A 16672-nucleotide genomic window follows, 5' to 3' on the forward strand; every position below is an offset into this window, starting at 1 on the left:
TGTGCATGAAATCTGGCATTGGGAGAGGTTCTCATGGAGGAGCTTGGGAAACTCCTCTGCCAGGACACAGTCCCTGCAGGTGACCACAAGAATCATGATAGGGAGAAGCCCAGACCAGGCCAAGAAATGGTACCCACTGGCATATATTTGGCTCAGGGAAAGGGGAACACCAGCTGGACCAGTTCATATCATCCTCTGGTGAATCCAAGCACCAGAATGGAGTGTGGGTCGGGCCAGGTTGGGCCGCAACACAAGCCAGTTCACATGACGTCCAAGCCTTGTGGCTGGCTGGGTTGGGCTAGGCTGTAGCCCCCATGAGTGACTGGAACTAGGGGTGGGCTGGGCCTGGCCAGGCTGCAGCACCCACTGGCAAATGCCAAGGTGAGGTAGGTCATGCTAGCCTGGGCCACAGCACTAAACCAGCCCACATGAGACCCATGGGAAGAGGGGGACAAAACCAGTAGCGGGACTGCATGGACTGCTGGACTACCACTCCCACAGGTGAGCGTGAGAGCTGGGATGCGGGCAGACTGAGCAAGGCAGAGCTACAGCACCTGTGGGCCTCATGTGAGCTTCCCAGCCTAGGTCAACTGTTCAAACTGGTGCATGCATAAGTCAGAGTGGGTGTGGGTTGGATGGACTTTACTGCAGCATCAGCTGGTAGATGCTGACACAGGTTGCAACACAAGCCAGTTCAGAATTGGCAAATTCTGTCAAGTTAAACTGCAGAACCACCTGGAGAATACAAGATCCAGGAATGGGAGTGGGTCCAGTAGGGAAACAGTGGACACCTCCCTCTTGGGTTGCCACTCTGACTGGTGAGCATGAGAACCAGGACTGGGGCAGGTGTGGCTAGACAGAGTGGCACCTGCTGGCATATGTGTAGGCTGGAGTGTGGGGCTGGTTATGTCAAACTAGGCTTCAATGCCAACTGACAAGTTTGAGAGCTGAAGGGGATGTGGAATAGACTGGACTAGTCTGCTGTGCATATTGGCAAGCATGGGAACCAGGACAGGGGACAGTTCTAGTGGGGGTTATTGTGGGTCACTCTGACTAGGCAACAGGTCCCACTGGTTTGCATGAGGGGCGAGTGTATGGTGGGCAGGAGTGGGCTGGGCTGCAACACCCATTGGTTTGTGTAGAAGACAGGGCTGGGGACAGAACTGCACAGCAATTGCAACCACCAGTATGTGCATAAGCTGACTGGGGAGACAGACTGTGTTTGACAGACTGTATTGGCAAGCACATGCAAAAATCAGGTCTGAGGTCACCTCAGATGAAGTTTATTTGGAGGTCCCTCCAACTGAACCGCTGGACTCAGAACTCCAACCATGGAGAGAATTGCAGGTTCCATGGTCTGATGGTGAAGCTGGGCCTTCTCAGTGGCTTAGATGGAGCAGTGGACAGCATATCCAGGTGCACATGGAGAATATGGCAGTACATTGAAACCTGCAGAGGACACCTGGTACCATAATGGAGGATGGAGGACAGAACAAATTGATCAACTGCCCCAGCCAAGTGCTGGCAGTGAATAACTGAGCAAACGGAGACTCTAAGGTGGACTATGTCAACATCGTGATTGGAGTGACAAGATAAGCAGTAATTCAGAACTGTTGAACTATCAAAATCTCTTGAGCAGTGCCCTCAGAGCATGCCCCACATTGGGAACCCTGGGGTGGTACTGGGTGGCTGTCCTCCATCCCAGGGTGCAGAGGTGGCTGGGAGGCTGGGTGTGGCTTCTCCCCTTTTTTCCCCTCTTTCCCCAGACACAGCAAGGAAAAAAAAAGATTGTGGAAATAATGGTCTCACCCACCTTCCTGTAGCCCTTGACCTTTTGTGCCCTAATCATCATAAAGAAAATCATCATAAAGAAGTTGCATTTTGTTAACTATAACTTAGAAAATAAAAAAGAGTTATTAAAAAAACCCCAGCCCTTTTTCATGTTGATTGCTCTGTGCATTTGCTGAGAATGCTGCAAGTATCCAGTAAATACGGGGGCAGGTGCCCAGTTGTAGCAGCAGCACGTCACATTCCAGTGCTTCTCCGCAAATTCCAGATGGGGAAGAGTTTCTACACTTGAGGGGCATGCACAGAAGGGGCTCCTTTCTTCCCTGGGACGGGTTCATTTTACAGTGAGGCCTAGAATATTTGTGTAAGTGTCCCCACCACGTTGTGGCACACGAGCCCACTGCCTGCAGTACCAGCACCTCAAGGGGATTGGTTCAAGACCCGGCTGTTCCCTCCACTTCTGATCCAGCTCCCCGCTCATGACCTGGAAAAGCAGTGGAGAATGGCTCAAGTCCTTGGGTCCCAGCACCCACGTGGGAGACTTAGAAAAAGCTCCTGACTCCTGGCTTCAGATAGGCTCAGCTCTGACCACTGAGGAGTGAGGCAGCAAGTGGAACATATCTCTGTCTCTCCTCCTCTCTGTAACTCTGTGCTTCAAATAAAAATAAAGTAAATCTTTTTTAAAAATCAAAAAGTGGCCATAAAAAGATCACCATATGAAATTAATAAAATAGAAGAAAAAAATAACAAAAGGAACGAGGCAAAAGCCTAAAGTCAATCCTTTTGAAGATAGATAAAGCCCTTGAAGTCTGACTAGGAAGAAATGGGAAAATGCAAAAACACAGACTTATAAAAATGAAAAAGGAATAAATGAAAGAATGAATGCAGGCAGTGGCATTGTGGCACATCAAGCTAAGCTGCTGCTTGCAGTGCCAGCATCCCAGCTGCTCTGACTCCAACCTGGCTCCCTCTTCATGCACCTGGGAAGGCAACAGAAGACATACAGCTACTTGGGCCCCTGCCGCCCATACAGGAGACTCAGATGAAGTTTCTGGATCCTGGTCCAGCCTGATCTAACCAGGTTGTTTGAGCCATTTGGAGAGAGAATCTGTAGATAGATACCTGTTTCTCTTCTTCTCTATGCCCCCTCCCTGCCTGACTCCCCTCTTTGTTCCTGTCACTCTTAAATAAATAAATACTTCTTAAAAAAAAAAACCTAGAGTGACTGAATAGCAATGAGCCATTCATGATGGTACCTTCACATACAATGTTAGTTACTACTGTCGTTAGAAAGGCTGGCTTCAAGCACTGCCCTGGAGGCAAAGCTATGACTCAATGTTAAGTGAGAACTACAAGCCATGGGGCTGGGTACACCATCTGTCCTATTTGTGTGAAACAAGCAAGCACTTCACAACTCCATGGGAGCACCTGTCTGTCAGCTGTACAGAGACAGGAGGGGGAGCTGGCAGTTTAACCAGTCACTCCAGCAGAGAAAGGGGGGAACAAAATTGTCTGGTTTTTGTTTTTTTGAAGATTTATTTACTTATTATTTTATTGGAAAGTCAGATTTACAGGGAGAAGGATCTTATGTTCACTGGTTCACTCCCCAAGTGGCTGCACAGCCACAGCAGAGCCCTATACGGCTGGATTCAAAATCCCATGTTCTTCATAGGAGTAAGAGGGAAGGGACTTAGATGTGTCCAGGGATAAACTGAACACCTGCGCCTTCCGGCCTGCTTCCAGCAGCTCCTCCTCACTCTCCAGCCGGAGGAACTAAAGCCGCACTCACGGCCCTTTGGTGGGCACGTGTTCCCAGGGGAGCTGACGTCCCACCTTCAGCCGGCTTTGCGTGGTTTTCCAATTCTGAGTTGTTTTGTATCAAGTCTGGCATGGAGCATGTTTGCCATCACCGAGGCTTTTACACCCGTCCATGCAGGCTGATGCTAGACACGCTGGTGTTCCAAAGAAACCCTGAGGCCCGTGCAGATAACTAGAGCTGGGAGTGAACAGGGTCTCCAGCCACTGGCCACTCCACTGGCCCAGACTCTGGTCCCCAGGGTAGGAACTCCAGCAAGGCCTCAGAGAAACAGGAGAGGGACAGGCTTTGCAACAGTTGGGGATGAACAATAAAATTTTATAATTTCCTAAACTCTGATGCTCCAAGGCAGAGCTTGGAAAACTTTGACCCATGGCCAAATCTTGCTTGCTCCTGTTTTCACAATTAATTATTAGGGGACGGTTATAGCTGTTTTTTCCCCCTACTCTCACTGCCTCCCTATGTAATATATTGGCAGCATGCACTAGCTGTGACCGAGACATGGGCCTTACAGAACCTCAAATAGTTCCCGTTTGGTCCTTTACAGAAAGCTGCCAAGCTCTGCCTAGGAGCAAACCCAGACAACCTGCTCTGACAATCACTGAAATGAAATGACAGTACCAGTGTCCTGGGATGAGAGGTCTCACAAGGGACCTGAGGGACCCAGCTGCAACTGGAGGATGGAAGAATCCTAAGCAATGCCTAACCCTAAGCCCTAAAACCAGGAAGAGCAGCAGCAATAAGCAGAGCAAGTAGGAGGATGGGAACTAAGGTAAGAGCACAATTTTTTTTAAAGATATATTTATTTTGGGGCCCAAGGTGATAGACTAATGACTAAGATCCTCACCTTGCACATGCTGAGATCCCCTGTGGGCACTAGTTCATCTCCCAGTGGCCCTACCTCCCATCCAGCTCCCTGCTTGTGGCCTGGGAAAGCAGGCCAGGACGGCCCAAAGCCTTGGGACCCTGCACCCACGTCAGAGTCCGGGAAGAGGCTCTAGGCTCCTGGGTTTGGATCTGCTCAGCTCTAGCCATTGCAGCCACTTGGGGAGTGAACCAGTAGACAGAAAGATCTTTCTCTCTGTCTCTCCTCCTCTCTGTACCTCTTTTTTTTTTTTTTAAACAGATTTATTTGTATTTGAAAAGCAGAGGGAGACAAAGAGAAAGATTTTTCTGTCTACTGGTTCACTCCCCAAGTGGCTGTAATGGCTGAAGCTGAGCTGATCTGAAGCCAAGAGCCAGGAGCCAGGAGCTTCCTCCTGGTCTCCTACATGGGTACAGGGCCCCAAGGCTTTGGGCCGTCCTCGACTGCTTTCTCAGGTCACAAGCAGGGAGCTGGATAGGAAGCGGAGTAGCCAGGACATGAACCAGTGTGCATATGGAATGCCAGTGCTTAATGGTAGACGATTAACCTGTGAGCCACAGTGCCAGCCCCAGAAATAATTTTTAAATACTAGGAAAACAACAGAGGAACAAGTAAAATCTCCAAAATTGGTTCTTTGTAGACAAATCATTCTCAAAAATGATCAAAGAGAAGAGGAAGAAAACTCCAATTACCAATATCAGGAATGGAAAAGCGTGACCACACTGCAGTCTAAAAGCAAAAAGGATTATTAAAGGAATCCATGGACAAATGCCATGCTGATGCCTTCCATAATCTAGATGAAAAGTTCCTCAAAAACCACCAGCAACTAAAACTGACCCAAGAAAAAAATCGAAACTGAGGATATGCCTATTGAAGTAAAATGACTGAATTAGTAATCCTGAGACTTCTCCCAAAGCAAAACCCATGAGCAGATGGTCTCGCCACCGACCGGCACCAAATGCTTAAAGAAGAATGGACACCAGTCCTTCACAGACTCTTCCGAAGCACAGACGAGGACAGAGCACCTGCCTGCTCTCCCACTGTAAGGCCACTGCTATCCTAATGCCAAAAACGGTCCATCACAAGCAAAGCACTGGCTATGGCCCTCGTGAATGTAAACCTGCAAGTGCTTCACACAGCACAGACATGCTAGATGCTTCAGCCTGTGGAAGGAGTATGTTATAACCACACACTGACCAGAGACCCGAGGCCCGTTTCAGACAAAGCAGAAGCACACCCCCAAGCTGGGGACCAGAGGACACTCCGCAGCCCACATGGAACGGAAGCAACACCAGCAGGGAAGTTAACACAATGGCTTCTTGGGTTGTGGCCTAGAAGAAGCTCCTGGCTTTGTATCAGCTCAGCTCTGGCCATCGGGGGGTGGGAGAGGGTGGACTAGCAGATGGAAGATATATATCTCTCTCTCCTCTTTCTTAAAAAGTCTTAAAAAAAAAAAAAGGTAGAGCAAAGGCCAGCATGGCGTTACACAGGTTAGGTATCCATCCGCCATACCAACATCGCTTATATCCACTGGTTCGAGTGCTAGCTGCTCTGCTCTGATCTAGCTCCCTGCTAATATGCTTAGGAAGAAAACAGATGATGGCCCAAGCACTCGGGCCCTGCTGCCCACATCAAAGACCAAATGGAGCCCCTGGTTCTGACTTGAGCCACGTGCAGAAAAGGGAGGTAGATGAGTAAATGCAAGATTGATCTCTCTCAAAATCTTTTCTATTTTTCACATAAATGCAAATCTTTAAAAAAAAACAGTGACAACCCACCTGCCTCTCATTCACGTCCTAGACACACACGTGTGTCTGCGTGCACACACACACACACATGCACACAGAGCTTGCAGCTGTTACAGACTCAGATACGTTACAGACTATGAAATACTCCAATGCCTAAAAGAACCAAAAAGGATGCTTTCTTGGACGAGAAGCTGGTGACTCTTATTTAAAACAATTCCTGGATTTAAGCCACATCTTTAAACCAACCACCACCCTTCACACTGTCACACAAACGCTTGCAAGCCAAGAAATGCGCACGGTGAACTGCTTCTTAGTGCCTGCACTTGGCTGTTCTCAGCCTCAAGTCACCATTCCTGCATCTCCACTAAACAAGTCCTGGACCTTCCGCCTCCTCCGCGGCCTCCTGAGCACCTTTGGCCAGCCCCACACTGCTGTCCCTCATTCACAGTCCCCTTCCTGGACACAGTGTCTGCCCCAGGAGCCACTGTCTGCTTGCTTCCTCACCTCCATCCATATCAAAGAGGGAGTGCATGAGAAGATGGGAGCAGTGTGGCCTGGGGACTCGGGGGTGGGTGGCAGCCTCACCTGTCCGAAGACGTACAGCAGCCCAATGGTGCCTCCCGCCTGCCCACCAAGGACCGAGGAGATCATGGAGTAGACGCCGCCACTGCCCACGCCGCCATGGGCGCTCACGCCGATACCGGACAGCACGGTGACAAGGGCCACAAGGATGACACAGGACACCAGGAACATGCCCAGCAGCACACCCGTGTTGCCCTGCAGCAGAAACAGCGAGGTCAGGTGAGGAAATGAACCCCACCCCACCCCACCTACCAGCACCCCAAGAGCCACAGCCCCACAGTGTTTGACTGGTCTCCGGTCTCCCAAAGCATGATGCCCAAGCTACATGTCAGTAGGTACACTGAAGGGGTTGTGATCTGCAGACCCCACCTCCTTCCCCACCCCAAGCCTCCCCGCTCATGTGGAGGCTTTGGATAGGCTAACTCTAGCTCTGAGGTTCAACACACCCCTCTCCATATGCATTGTCCCTGCAGCCCTTCCTTGACTCCTCTGGGTGCCAGGGCCTTAGGACGTACAAAGCCAGGACTATGACACAGAGCCCTGGTCTCTTCCCAGGTCCCTATTTCTAGGCAAGATTTATGTTTTACCACAACTCTTCCTCCTGCCCACTGGGGCCCAGACAAACTTAGAGGTGGCCCAGTGGCCAGGAGGATCCACACCCATGCTCATGAGATGACTTTTGGGGACCCCATGGCTGGTCTGGGGTGAGACCAGGCCCTCGGGAAGAGAGCTGGCCAGCACATGATCTTCTCCATAGAACCTACCTCCCACCCCCAAATTTTGGTCAGAAGGCTGGCCAGGGCAAAACTCTGGAGGCAGCAACTGTTAACTCCAGGTCTCCCATGGGAGGGGCAGTAGCCCAACTTCCTGAATTCATTACTGCTGCCTCCTGGGGTAAGTATCAGGAGGAAAGTGGGATCGGAAACAGCCGGGATTGGAACCCAGGTACCTAAACATGGGATGTGAGCCTGCCAGGGGGCCAGCTTGGCTGCCTACCTCTTTCCAGTTTTTTTTTTAAGATTTATTTATTTATTGGAAAGTCAGAGATATACAGAGAGGAGGAGAGACAGAGAGGAAGATCCTCCATCTGATGATTCGCTCCCCAAGTGACCACAATGGCTGGTACTGTGACAATCCGAAGACAGGAGCCAGGAACCTCTTCCAGGTCTTCTACATGGGTGCAGGGACCCAAGGCTTTGGGCCGTCCTCCACTGCTTTCCCAGGCCACAAGCAGGGAGCTAGATGGGAAGTGGAGCTGCCAGGATTAGAACTGGCACCCATACAGGATCCTGGCACATTCAAGGCGAGGACTTTAGCTCCTAGGCCACTGTGCTGGACCCACCACTATTTTTTTTTTAAGGTAAAATGTAGCCCTCTGAGAAGTTAAGGACTGTACCGGGGTGCAATGAGCAGTAGCCACCACAATCTACGAGTCTCTGGCCAAGGCAGGGTCCTCTGAACAGCCACCCCGGTGGCACCCACAGAGAGGCAACTCTGACTCTAAACTTAATGCTGCCTGCCAGCCATGACCCTGAGTTCAACTCCCACGTGAGTGGCACAAGCTGCACCTGTGGCTGCTGGGTCCTCACTTCCCTCTGCTCCGTCCTCTTCTGCAAAGTAGAGATAGCTACAATCTTGATTTCTTACATGGCCAAGCAACATTGAACTCTAGGAGAATTAACTAGGTAGGCACCCTGAATGACATCTTTCACACAGGTGCTTATACAGTCAGCTATTCACAGAAATGATATTTATGAACCTTCTCTATCTTCCATTTACTCCATTTCCTCTTCAATGGCTAGCAGGGAGGATGGCATAACTGTGAGTTTAGTGGAGAAAAAGCTTCCAAAAGCCATTTAGGAATGGATGCAACCACTGACGCCACTGCTGATGGCTCACAAAGCCAGCGGGATTTCTGGAAGGACCCGGCCATGAATGATTCTGGGTGAGAACACTGCTTTTGCTGGGCTTCCATTTTTCATGAAATGACCCATTCCTGGCTTCTTCCCTAGTTCACCCTTTCAAGGTGTCTGCTGTGACCATGTTCACTGTCCTGCACCAAAACCATCATTCCTACCAGATGCACCGCCTTGAGATTCTCCAAATTAGAAGTATGTTATCCGAGTTAGTTGTTCTTCGGAGTTAACATTTCTTATTTCACATCATTTTGGCATGACCTCGACTTGCTTTAATCCTATGCCATTCTCTAAAAGCTCTAGTCTATTTTTGGCATTTCCCATTTGCCTGTATTTTTGTGATCAACTGTGACTCTCTTTAGGTGAACTAATGTCAGCACTGACAACTAGAAAGAAATCATTTCAGGCCAAGAGTTTGCCTGAGGCTCCTTCCAAAGGGTCCTGCTAGCATTGCCTCATAACATGCATTTTCCCATGAACTTTTGGAAGTACCCTTGTATTGGGAGGTGTGGGCCACCCCAAAGGTGGCCCCCAAGAGCCTTGACCCTAACACATCCCTACCTTGAATTTGGCTTGGATCTAGTGACACTTTAAGACTGATTTTTTTTTAGTTATTCAAACCGATCATATTAGTTGTAATTCATTTTTTCTTAAGTACAACATTAAGTATGCTTATCCCTTTGATTTAGGCTATTGGTTTTATCCACAGAGTAACTCACTTTGAATGAATGGATTATTGCAGAAACAATGAGTTATCACTTCTGAGATTTGGATGTGAAGTCTGGCTGGGGTGGGTGTTATGGTGAAGCAGGTTAGGCTGCCACTTCAATATCCACATCCCATATCAGGGTTCCTGAGATCAAGTCCTGCTCCCCTCTTTTGATCCAACTTCCCACTGATGTGCACAGGAGACATAGGGTGATGGTTCAAGTGCTTGGGCTGCTTGCACTCACAGAGGAGACCTAGATGACATTCTGGGCTCCGGGCTTTGGCCTAGCCCCCAGCCGTTACGGGCATTTAGGGAAGGAACCAGCAGACAGAAGTTCTATTTCTTTCTCCCTGTTGCTCTGCTTTTCAAACAGATGAAAACAAACTTTAAAAACTTTTTAAAAGACTATGAATTCTGTCCCAGGTGCTTGCTGGCTTACTTGCAGTTACTAGAGAGTACAAAGCCAGGAGAAGCCAGCTGCTCTGCCAAGAGGAAACCCTACAGAAGCCCCTATGGCCAGGACCAAGGCCTGCCAACAGCTATTTGAGTGCTGTATTTCTAATCAACAAATGGTAGTTGTGTAAGTTTCTCAGATGCAATATGGAAGTAGATTCTCCCCCAGCTCAACCTCAGATGCCCACAGCCACATGAGAGCCCAGCCAAGAGGCACCCAGCTAAGCTGCACTTGGATCCGTGAGCTCCAGATGCTGGAAAGCAACAGGTATTTGTTGATTGCAGCTGTTAAGTGCTGAAAACAGGTTGCCTTAAAGCCACAAATAACTAATGCAACTTAAATTTTCATTCTGGAACCAAAATGCAAACAAAACAGAATAAGCCTTAGTGCCTGAGCGCCAGGATGGGCACTTAGATGGGTGCCCACTGTGGCATAAGAGGTTAGGCTATTGCCTGCGAGCGTGACACTGGCATCCCACATGGGCCCCGGTTATAGACCCAGTTGCTCCACTCCCAATCCCCAGCTCCCTGCTAATGCACCTGGGAAAGTAGCAGAAGACAGTCCAAGTGCTTGAACCCCTGCACACATGTGACAGACCTGGAAGAAGCTCCCGGCTTCTGGCTTTGACCTAGCCCAGCCCCAGCTGTTGTGGCATTCGGGGAGTGAAACAGAGGATGGAAGATCTCTCCATCTCATTCTCTCCCTGTTAGAGAGTCAAGCAGAGGGAGGTTTTCCTTGCACACTCCATCACCATCCCTTGCATGGATCAGAGCCTCAGAGACCCCCACTCTCACTGACAGGCCTCACCCGCCACAGTGATCGGGTTCCTGGGCCTCCCTAGGACATGGGCTGCACAAACAGGGGCTGATCCGAGGAGCCAGAGGCTGACGTCAGGATGAGGATCCTGAGCTGCAGGCTTCGGCTGAGGGTGGCGTCCCAATCAATCCGGGAGTTTGCGAGAAGCAGGAATTCTTAGCATCCACCCCAGAGAGCTCACTGACCCTAATCTAAGCTTCCTGTGTCTATCATACAAAGCACCTTTCAGACCTCTCCAGGCTTGACTCCGGCTGAACCTGGAGGCTACGAAGGGGAAGAGGAGAGGAGTGAGAGCTCAGGACAGTCCTACTGCACCCAGGACTCTCGGTGAGGGACCCCACGGGGTAAGGAACCCTTGTGCTTCCACTGAAGCAGGATTCAGCCACGTGACAGTGATGTGCCTGTCCACTTAGCTCCACTGCAGTGCTCAGCAGTTCGGCCTAGCACTGACCTGGATGACATTGTGAGGGGCTTTCTCAGGCGGGATAAACACCTGCCACCAGTGGGCTTCGCATGAAAGCGAGCAAGCTCTCCGGCATGGGCCTTGTGTATCAGCTGAAGGCCGCAGAGTGCAGGCTGGGTTTCCACGGCACAGACACCCCTCCTCCATCTCTAGCATTGGACTCCAGCTTCAATGCTTCCTGAAGCATTCGGGGGCGGCGGGGGGAAGTGGCCTTCCAACCTGCTAACTACAAACCCCACAGCATGGCACCTCTTTCTGCCTTGACTCTCTGCTCCTTTGGGGGGTCCTGACTAATGTAATCTACACCCTGTTCAATCGCTTTCTCTGACCTGTCCAGTCCAGCTTACCCTCTGAGACATGCCTCATTCACACCTCCTTTAGGAAGTTCTCCTGGACACCTCAGTAGCCACTCAAGCTTATCCTGTCCCTGAGGGATTTAAGGCTGTCTTGAAATTTCTCCCAATGTTGAGTTCTGCCTGCAATGCTCAAAAAAAATCTAGGCAGGTGTCCAGGCGGAGGCCGCCTTCCTGCCCTGCCTAGCAGCAGTGTAGGGTCTTACTTTGGGGTTCCTATTAGCACCAAGTAGTACCTGGTCCCCAGAAGGTGTCCAGTAAGATGTGCTTCATGGGCCAGGTGTGGTAGCCTAGTGGTTAAATCCTTGCTTTACATGCACCAGGATCCCATGTGGGTGCCAGTTCATGTTCCAGCTGCTCTACTTCCAATCCAGCTCCCTACATATGGCCTGGTAAAGCAGTGGAGGACGGCCCAAAGCCTTGGGTCCCTGCACCTGTGTGGGAGTCCCAGAGGAGGCTCCTAGCTCCTGGCTTTGGATAGGCTCCAGCCATTTACAGTCACTTTTGGAGTGAATTAACAGACAGAAGATCTTTCTCTATCTCCTTTTCTCTGTTAATCTGACTTTCCAATTAGAATAAATAAATAAATATATTTTTAAATAGAGTTGCCTCTCGATTATGGGTCTTGTGGGCTCACGGCAAGATGGTGCCAGGAGGTGGCACAGTGGACACACTGGTAACCTCCCACAGGCCCCTGCCCACGAGGGAAAAAAAGAGACCCCTGCTTCCTCCAGTTGCCTTTTTCTGCCAGGGGCTACTGGGTATTTATAACATAATTCGTGGATTATCAGCTTAAAAATGAGCTTGCCATCAATGATTAGCCTGTGGCTGCCTTGTCAGGGCTAGCCCAAATGACATCCCTGGGGCCTTATCCTGCCTGGGGGCTGACTCCCATTGACAAACACAGCCACTGGCCACCCTGTGCTTGCTCTTGTTCCACGAGCATCCCAGAGGGGTCTCTCCTGCACCGTGGAGAGCGAGGAGGGGTGGCTGGGCCAGCCCTACCGGAGGGGGGGGCCCTATCGGGGGCCGCTTTACTCACCACCAGCCAGCCAGTCCTCAGGAAAAGCACGACCCCGAAGATGTTGATCATGCATGACGTGAACACACCGTCCCAGGTCCCAAACAGCACTGGCTCCCACATGGACAGCTGGGCCTTCCACCAGGGCCGGTGTTGGGCCAGGGCCCCCTGCAATCAGAGCACGTTGGGGTCAGGTGAGTGGCATCAGGAGGCCGGGGGAGGAGGGAAAATGGAAGAACAGGAGGAGGTAGGAGAATTCAAAGAAAACCCCAGCTTTGTACGAGGCTCAGGAACGCACACACGTGTCTAGAGCGCTGACTCTGCTGTAGAATAACATTCCCCCTGGTGCCGGATAGCACCCACAAAGTAGCAGAAAACCTTGGGCCTGGGGCGAATGCTCAACTGGTTAAATCCTCATCTTGCTTGTGCCAGGATACCATATGGGTGCTGGATCATATCCCGGCTGTGCCATTTCCCTTCCAGGTCTGCTTGTGACCCATGAAAGCAATAGAGGATGGCCCAGAGCCTTGGGATCCTGCGCCCTCACCAGAGACCCAAAAGAAACTTCTAGCTCCTGTCTTCAGATCAACTCAGCTCTGGTCAACTCAGGTCACTTGGGGAGTGACCAAGTAGATGGAAGATCTTTGTCTCTGTATCCCCTTCTCTCTGTAGATCTGTCTTCCCACTAAAACTAATTAAAAAAAGAAAACCTTGTTTGACAAACCTACTTCTGGGTCTGCTGTTCATTCAGCTGGGCTGCATCTCTGGCCTCTTTGGAGCCAGGCGTGGCTCGAGGCTGAGCAGCAGCCAGTGGAGAATGTAGACAGAGACCCTGAGCAGCATTCCTGGGGGCTGTGGGGGGTGTCTGGGCTGCAGCCCAGTGGGAGGGCGTAAGTCCCAGCTGTGGCAGATTCATCTACAGGCCCAGGTCGGGAGCAGCTCCCAGCAGGCAGCTCCTCACCTTCAGATAACCTCTCTTGATGCCTTTAGTTCCTCCAGCCCTCCTCCCACCTGCTCAACACTGTGTGCACAATCCCCTCTGCTTGGAGCAGGCACCCCCTGCAGCACCCTGGGGTTCTAGAGCATCCAGCACCAGCAGTTGTTTAGAATTCCTCGCTTATTCCTCCAACTCAAAAATAACAAAGGTACTCTGAAGGCAAGGCACCCAGAAGGAAACCCAATCTGAGAACGAGCCCAACACCGCAGCGGCTCCTGCGGCAGGCATGTTGCTTTGGCATGGGCTCAGGATCTGATCTCAACCTAGACCTGGGCAGTCTTTCAAGGCCCTCACCTGGTGAACGGCTCCCATCTGGGTGGGCGCCTGAGGCAGGAGACGCTCCCACCCAGCTGGGCTGGCCAGTGACCATAGTCCGTTACCTGCACAGGTGCTACCTGTGAGCCACAAGAAGGCAGAGAAAGCAAGCACGAGGCAGATCCCCTAAGAGCACGATCACGGGGCCCCAGGCGCTGGGCACAGGGCATGCAGCCACACTCCAGCATACAAGACTGAAGCCCACTATGGGGCACAGCTTCTCCCCCTCCCCTGCTCTACCTCACCCACAGGGAGCCAGAAGGGATCTCAGGTAGAACAGCAGTCCCTGGTTCCCAGGGCAGGAGGGGGTGTGTAACAGGCAGCACCTTGCACCTGGCAGGTGAAAGATCCCCCACAGCAGGATGCCTCGTGCTGACCATAGCTCAAAATAACTAGGAGGCAGGAGCTCAGAGTCTCCCAACACGAAGCAATGATGAAGATTTGAGGACAAGCAGATGCCAAGTACCCACACTTCATCCTTATCCTGCATGCACTACTACCAACTTATCACACTCTACTCCACAAATAGGCTGTTAAGGTAGCAAGTCAATGTTTTTTAAAACTTGAGGCTGGTGCCGTGGTGTAGTGTGTTAAGCTTCTGCCTGCTATGCCAGCATCCCATATGGACACCATGATGGGGCTCCTGGCTTTGGCCTGGCCCAGCACTGGAGAGTGAACCAGCAGAGAGAAGATCCCCCTCTCTCTTTCAAATAAAATAATAAAATTTGTTTAAAAGCCCAGCTTCCTGCCACAGCTGCTTGCAGGCGTGTCCTTGGTGAGAAAGAGTAGCAGGAACAATGCTAACCCAGGGGTGCTGGACAGTGGGAGGGCAGACCCCTCGCCTGGAAAAGGAAACAATGCCTTGACGGGGGGCCTCCCTCCCCTGGGGTTCCCAAACATCTAGGTTGCAGAAACAGTCCTATGGCTGAGCCCACTCACCCCTAATTCACTTACTCTTGTCTCCCCAAAATAAAAGTCTTGGGGTTCCAAATCCTGACCTTCTGGGCTTGACCTAACTGAATCTGTCTGCCTTCCCATGCAGGCCCTTCGGCTGTGCTTGTTCTCTGTGGGCCCTGGGCAAAGCCCCTACTCCCTTGCCTCTTGCCAGGCCAGTGAGGTTGCCAGGGTCGGGGGATACCACAGACAGGCAGATACCTGAGGCCACTCTGCCCAATGCAGTTTGGCATGGCTTTGCGGGATGTCGGGGCTGGGTAGGGAGAGTGGGTTTCCTGCTCCATGTCCCCGGGTGGCACACTACATCACTGTCTTCCCACACCTGCTCGGCATCACTGTGCAGAAAGGGCCATGTCTGATCCAAAGGCAAAGATCCTCCCTGCTCACCTGAAGACAAGGTGTCGCCTGCCACCTATGCCAGCACCACACACTCTGTCAGTGGCCTTCCCAGGTCCTCACCACTAATGGGAAGGTGGGCAATCTCCCACATCTCAAATGGGTTCTCCTACAAAGCCCCTGGGGCCTAAGATGTCCTCTGCTCCCTTGGTGCCTTCACACTCATTTCTCTCGCCTCGGGGAGTGACCAGGAGGGATGGTCTGGGCAACGGCTGGGCATCATCAGGGTGATTGTGGGCATGTCTTCATACACCCTGAGGGAGGGGTCCATCTCACCCATTGATGGCCTCTTTGGAACCCCTTTGTCCCCAAATGTGGACCCAAGTGGGGAGATTTTCCTTGAGCAGAACCTGCACCCAGCAAGTTGAGCCGAGTCAAGATACAGAAACACAATGCCCAGGGCAATGATGGGAACTGCTGCTCATGAGCCTCGGGCCCCAGAGAGGCAGAGACGCCTGCTGGGCACTCGGGTCCACTTATGCCATGGGCAATGCAGCCTGGTCCTCTGCACTGCACTTCACTCGGGCCGGGCTGCCCCTGTGGCACCAGCCAAGTACACCTGCAAAGACGGCATCTGCCTGGATTGCCTTGCACACCCCAGAACCGGCTTCCTAAGCGACAATCAGCTCCTCACCTCTTCATCATTGGACAGTATGCCGGACCCGCTGCCCAGTGGTCAGCCCAGGGGCAGGTGACGAGCCTCGACTGCCTTTCCCCCTGCCCCTGCAGAGGACACTGGCTGGAGCCCAGTGACCCCCGAGGCCACATGAGGCACCTGCATACAAAGCCGAGGGTCGCATGTCAGTCTCCTAGGGCCTCCACAGCCTTTATGTGCCATGATCATCATAACAATTTTGTGCAAGTGTGAAACACAATGTGGTTTTAAAAGCAGGTGAGGATCTCTTCAGGAAATCTAGAAGGAAGATCAAGAAAGAAGTCCCTGGATCTGCGCATTTTCCCCAGGCAGCTGGCCCCGAGTGCGGATGGAAGGAACGCCAGCTCCTGGAGGGGCCCTGGCAGCTGCCTCTCCCACTCCAGCCAGTGCGCCCTCACAGGAGGTCTGGGCATGTGCGCCATCCCATCCACACAGTTCTAACCCGGAAGAGCAGGGGTGGGGATGCAAAGCCCATCAGCAAGGTTATGCAGGCAGCACCCTTGGTCCTTCCTGATTGGTCATTACTGGTTCTTTCCCAGAATTGCAAGTTCCGAGCAGTGCTGGTCTCTTGCAGATGGTATCAAAGTCCAGCAGCTCCTGATGCTTACTCAGTGCCCCTTTCAGGCCTGAGCACCCCACACTGTTGCTCAAGGCCATGACTCCTCCTGCCCCGCCCTACCCCAGTCCAAGGACTGGAAAGAGGCCCTGCTACTGTGGAAATGCAGGCGCTGATGGAAAACTCCAAGACCTGCCCCTGAGCGGCAACTTTGTGTTTTTTTTTTTTTGTTTGGTTTTTTGTTTGTTTGTTTTTCTTGAGTGGAAAC

The 16672-nt window shown here is 51.6% G+C and overlaps 1 protein-coding gene across 2 annotated transcripts in view; it reads right to left on the bottom strand.

Annotated features, from left to right (window-relative positions):
• Positions 1-12690, bottom strand: part of SLC12A8 (solute carrier family 12 member 8) — a 122179-nt gene extending 109489 nt beyond the window's left edge. The window contains exons 1-2 of one of the 2 annotated variants that reach the window (XM_041002823.1): positions 12553-12690; positions 6803-6994 (exon numbers count right to left, since the gene is read on the bottom strand). In XM_041002823.1, the coding sequence (XP_040858757.1) occupies positions 6803-6994; positions 12553-12654 (294 nt within the window). In that variant the 5' untranslated portion in view covers positions 12655-12690. The remainder of the gene's footprint in view (positions 1-6802; positions 6995-12552) is intronic. The other variant, XM_041002822.1, reaches the window with a different exon arrangement.
• Between the last annotated feature and the right edge of the window lie 3982 nt (positions 12691-16672).

Source organism: Ochotona curzoniae, unplaced genomic scaffold (genome assembly GCF_017591425.1).
Source record: "Ochotona curzoniae isolate NIBS_2020 unplaced genomic scaffold, NIBS_Ocur_1.0 scaffold_2587, whole genome shotgun sequence".
In the NCBI taxonomy this organism is placed as follows: Eukaryota; Metazoa; Chordata; class Mammalia; order Lagomorpha; family Ochotonidae; genus Ochotona; species Ochotona curzoniae.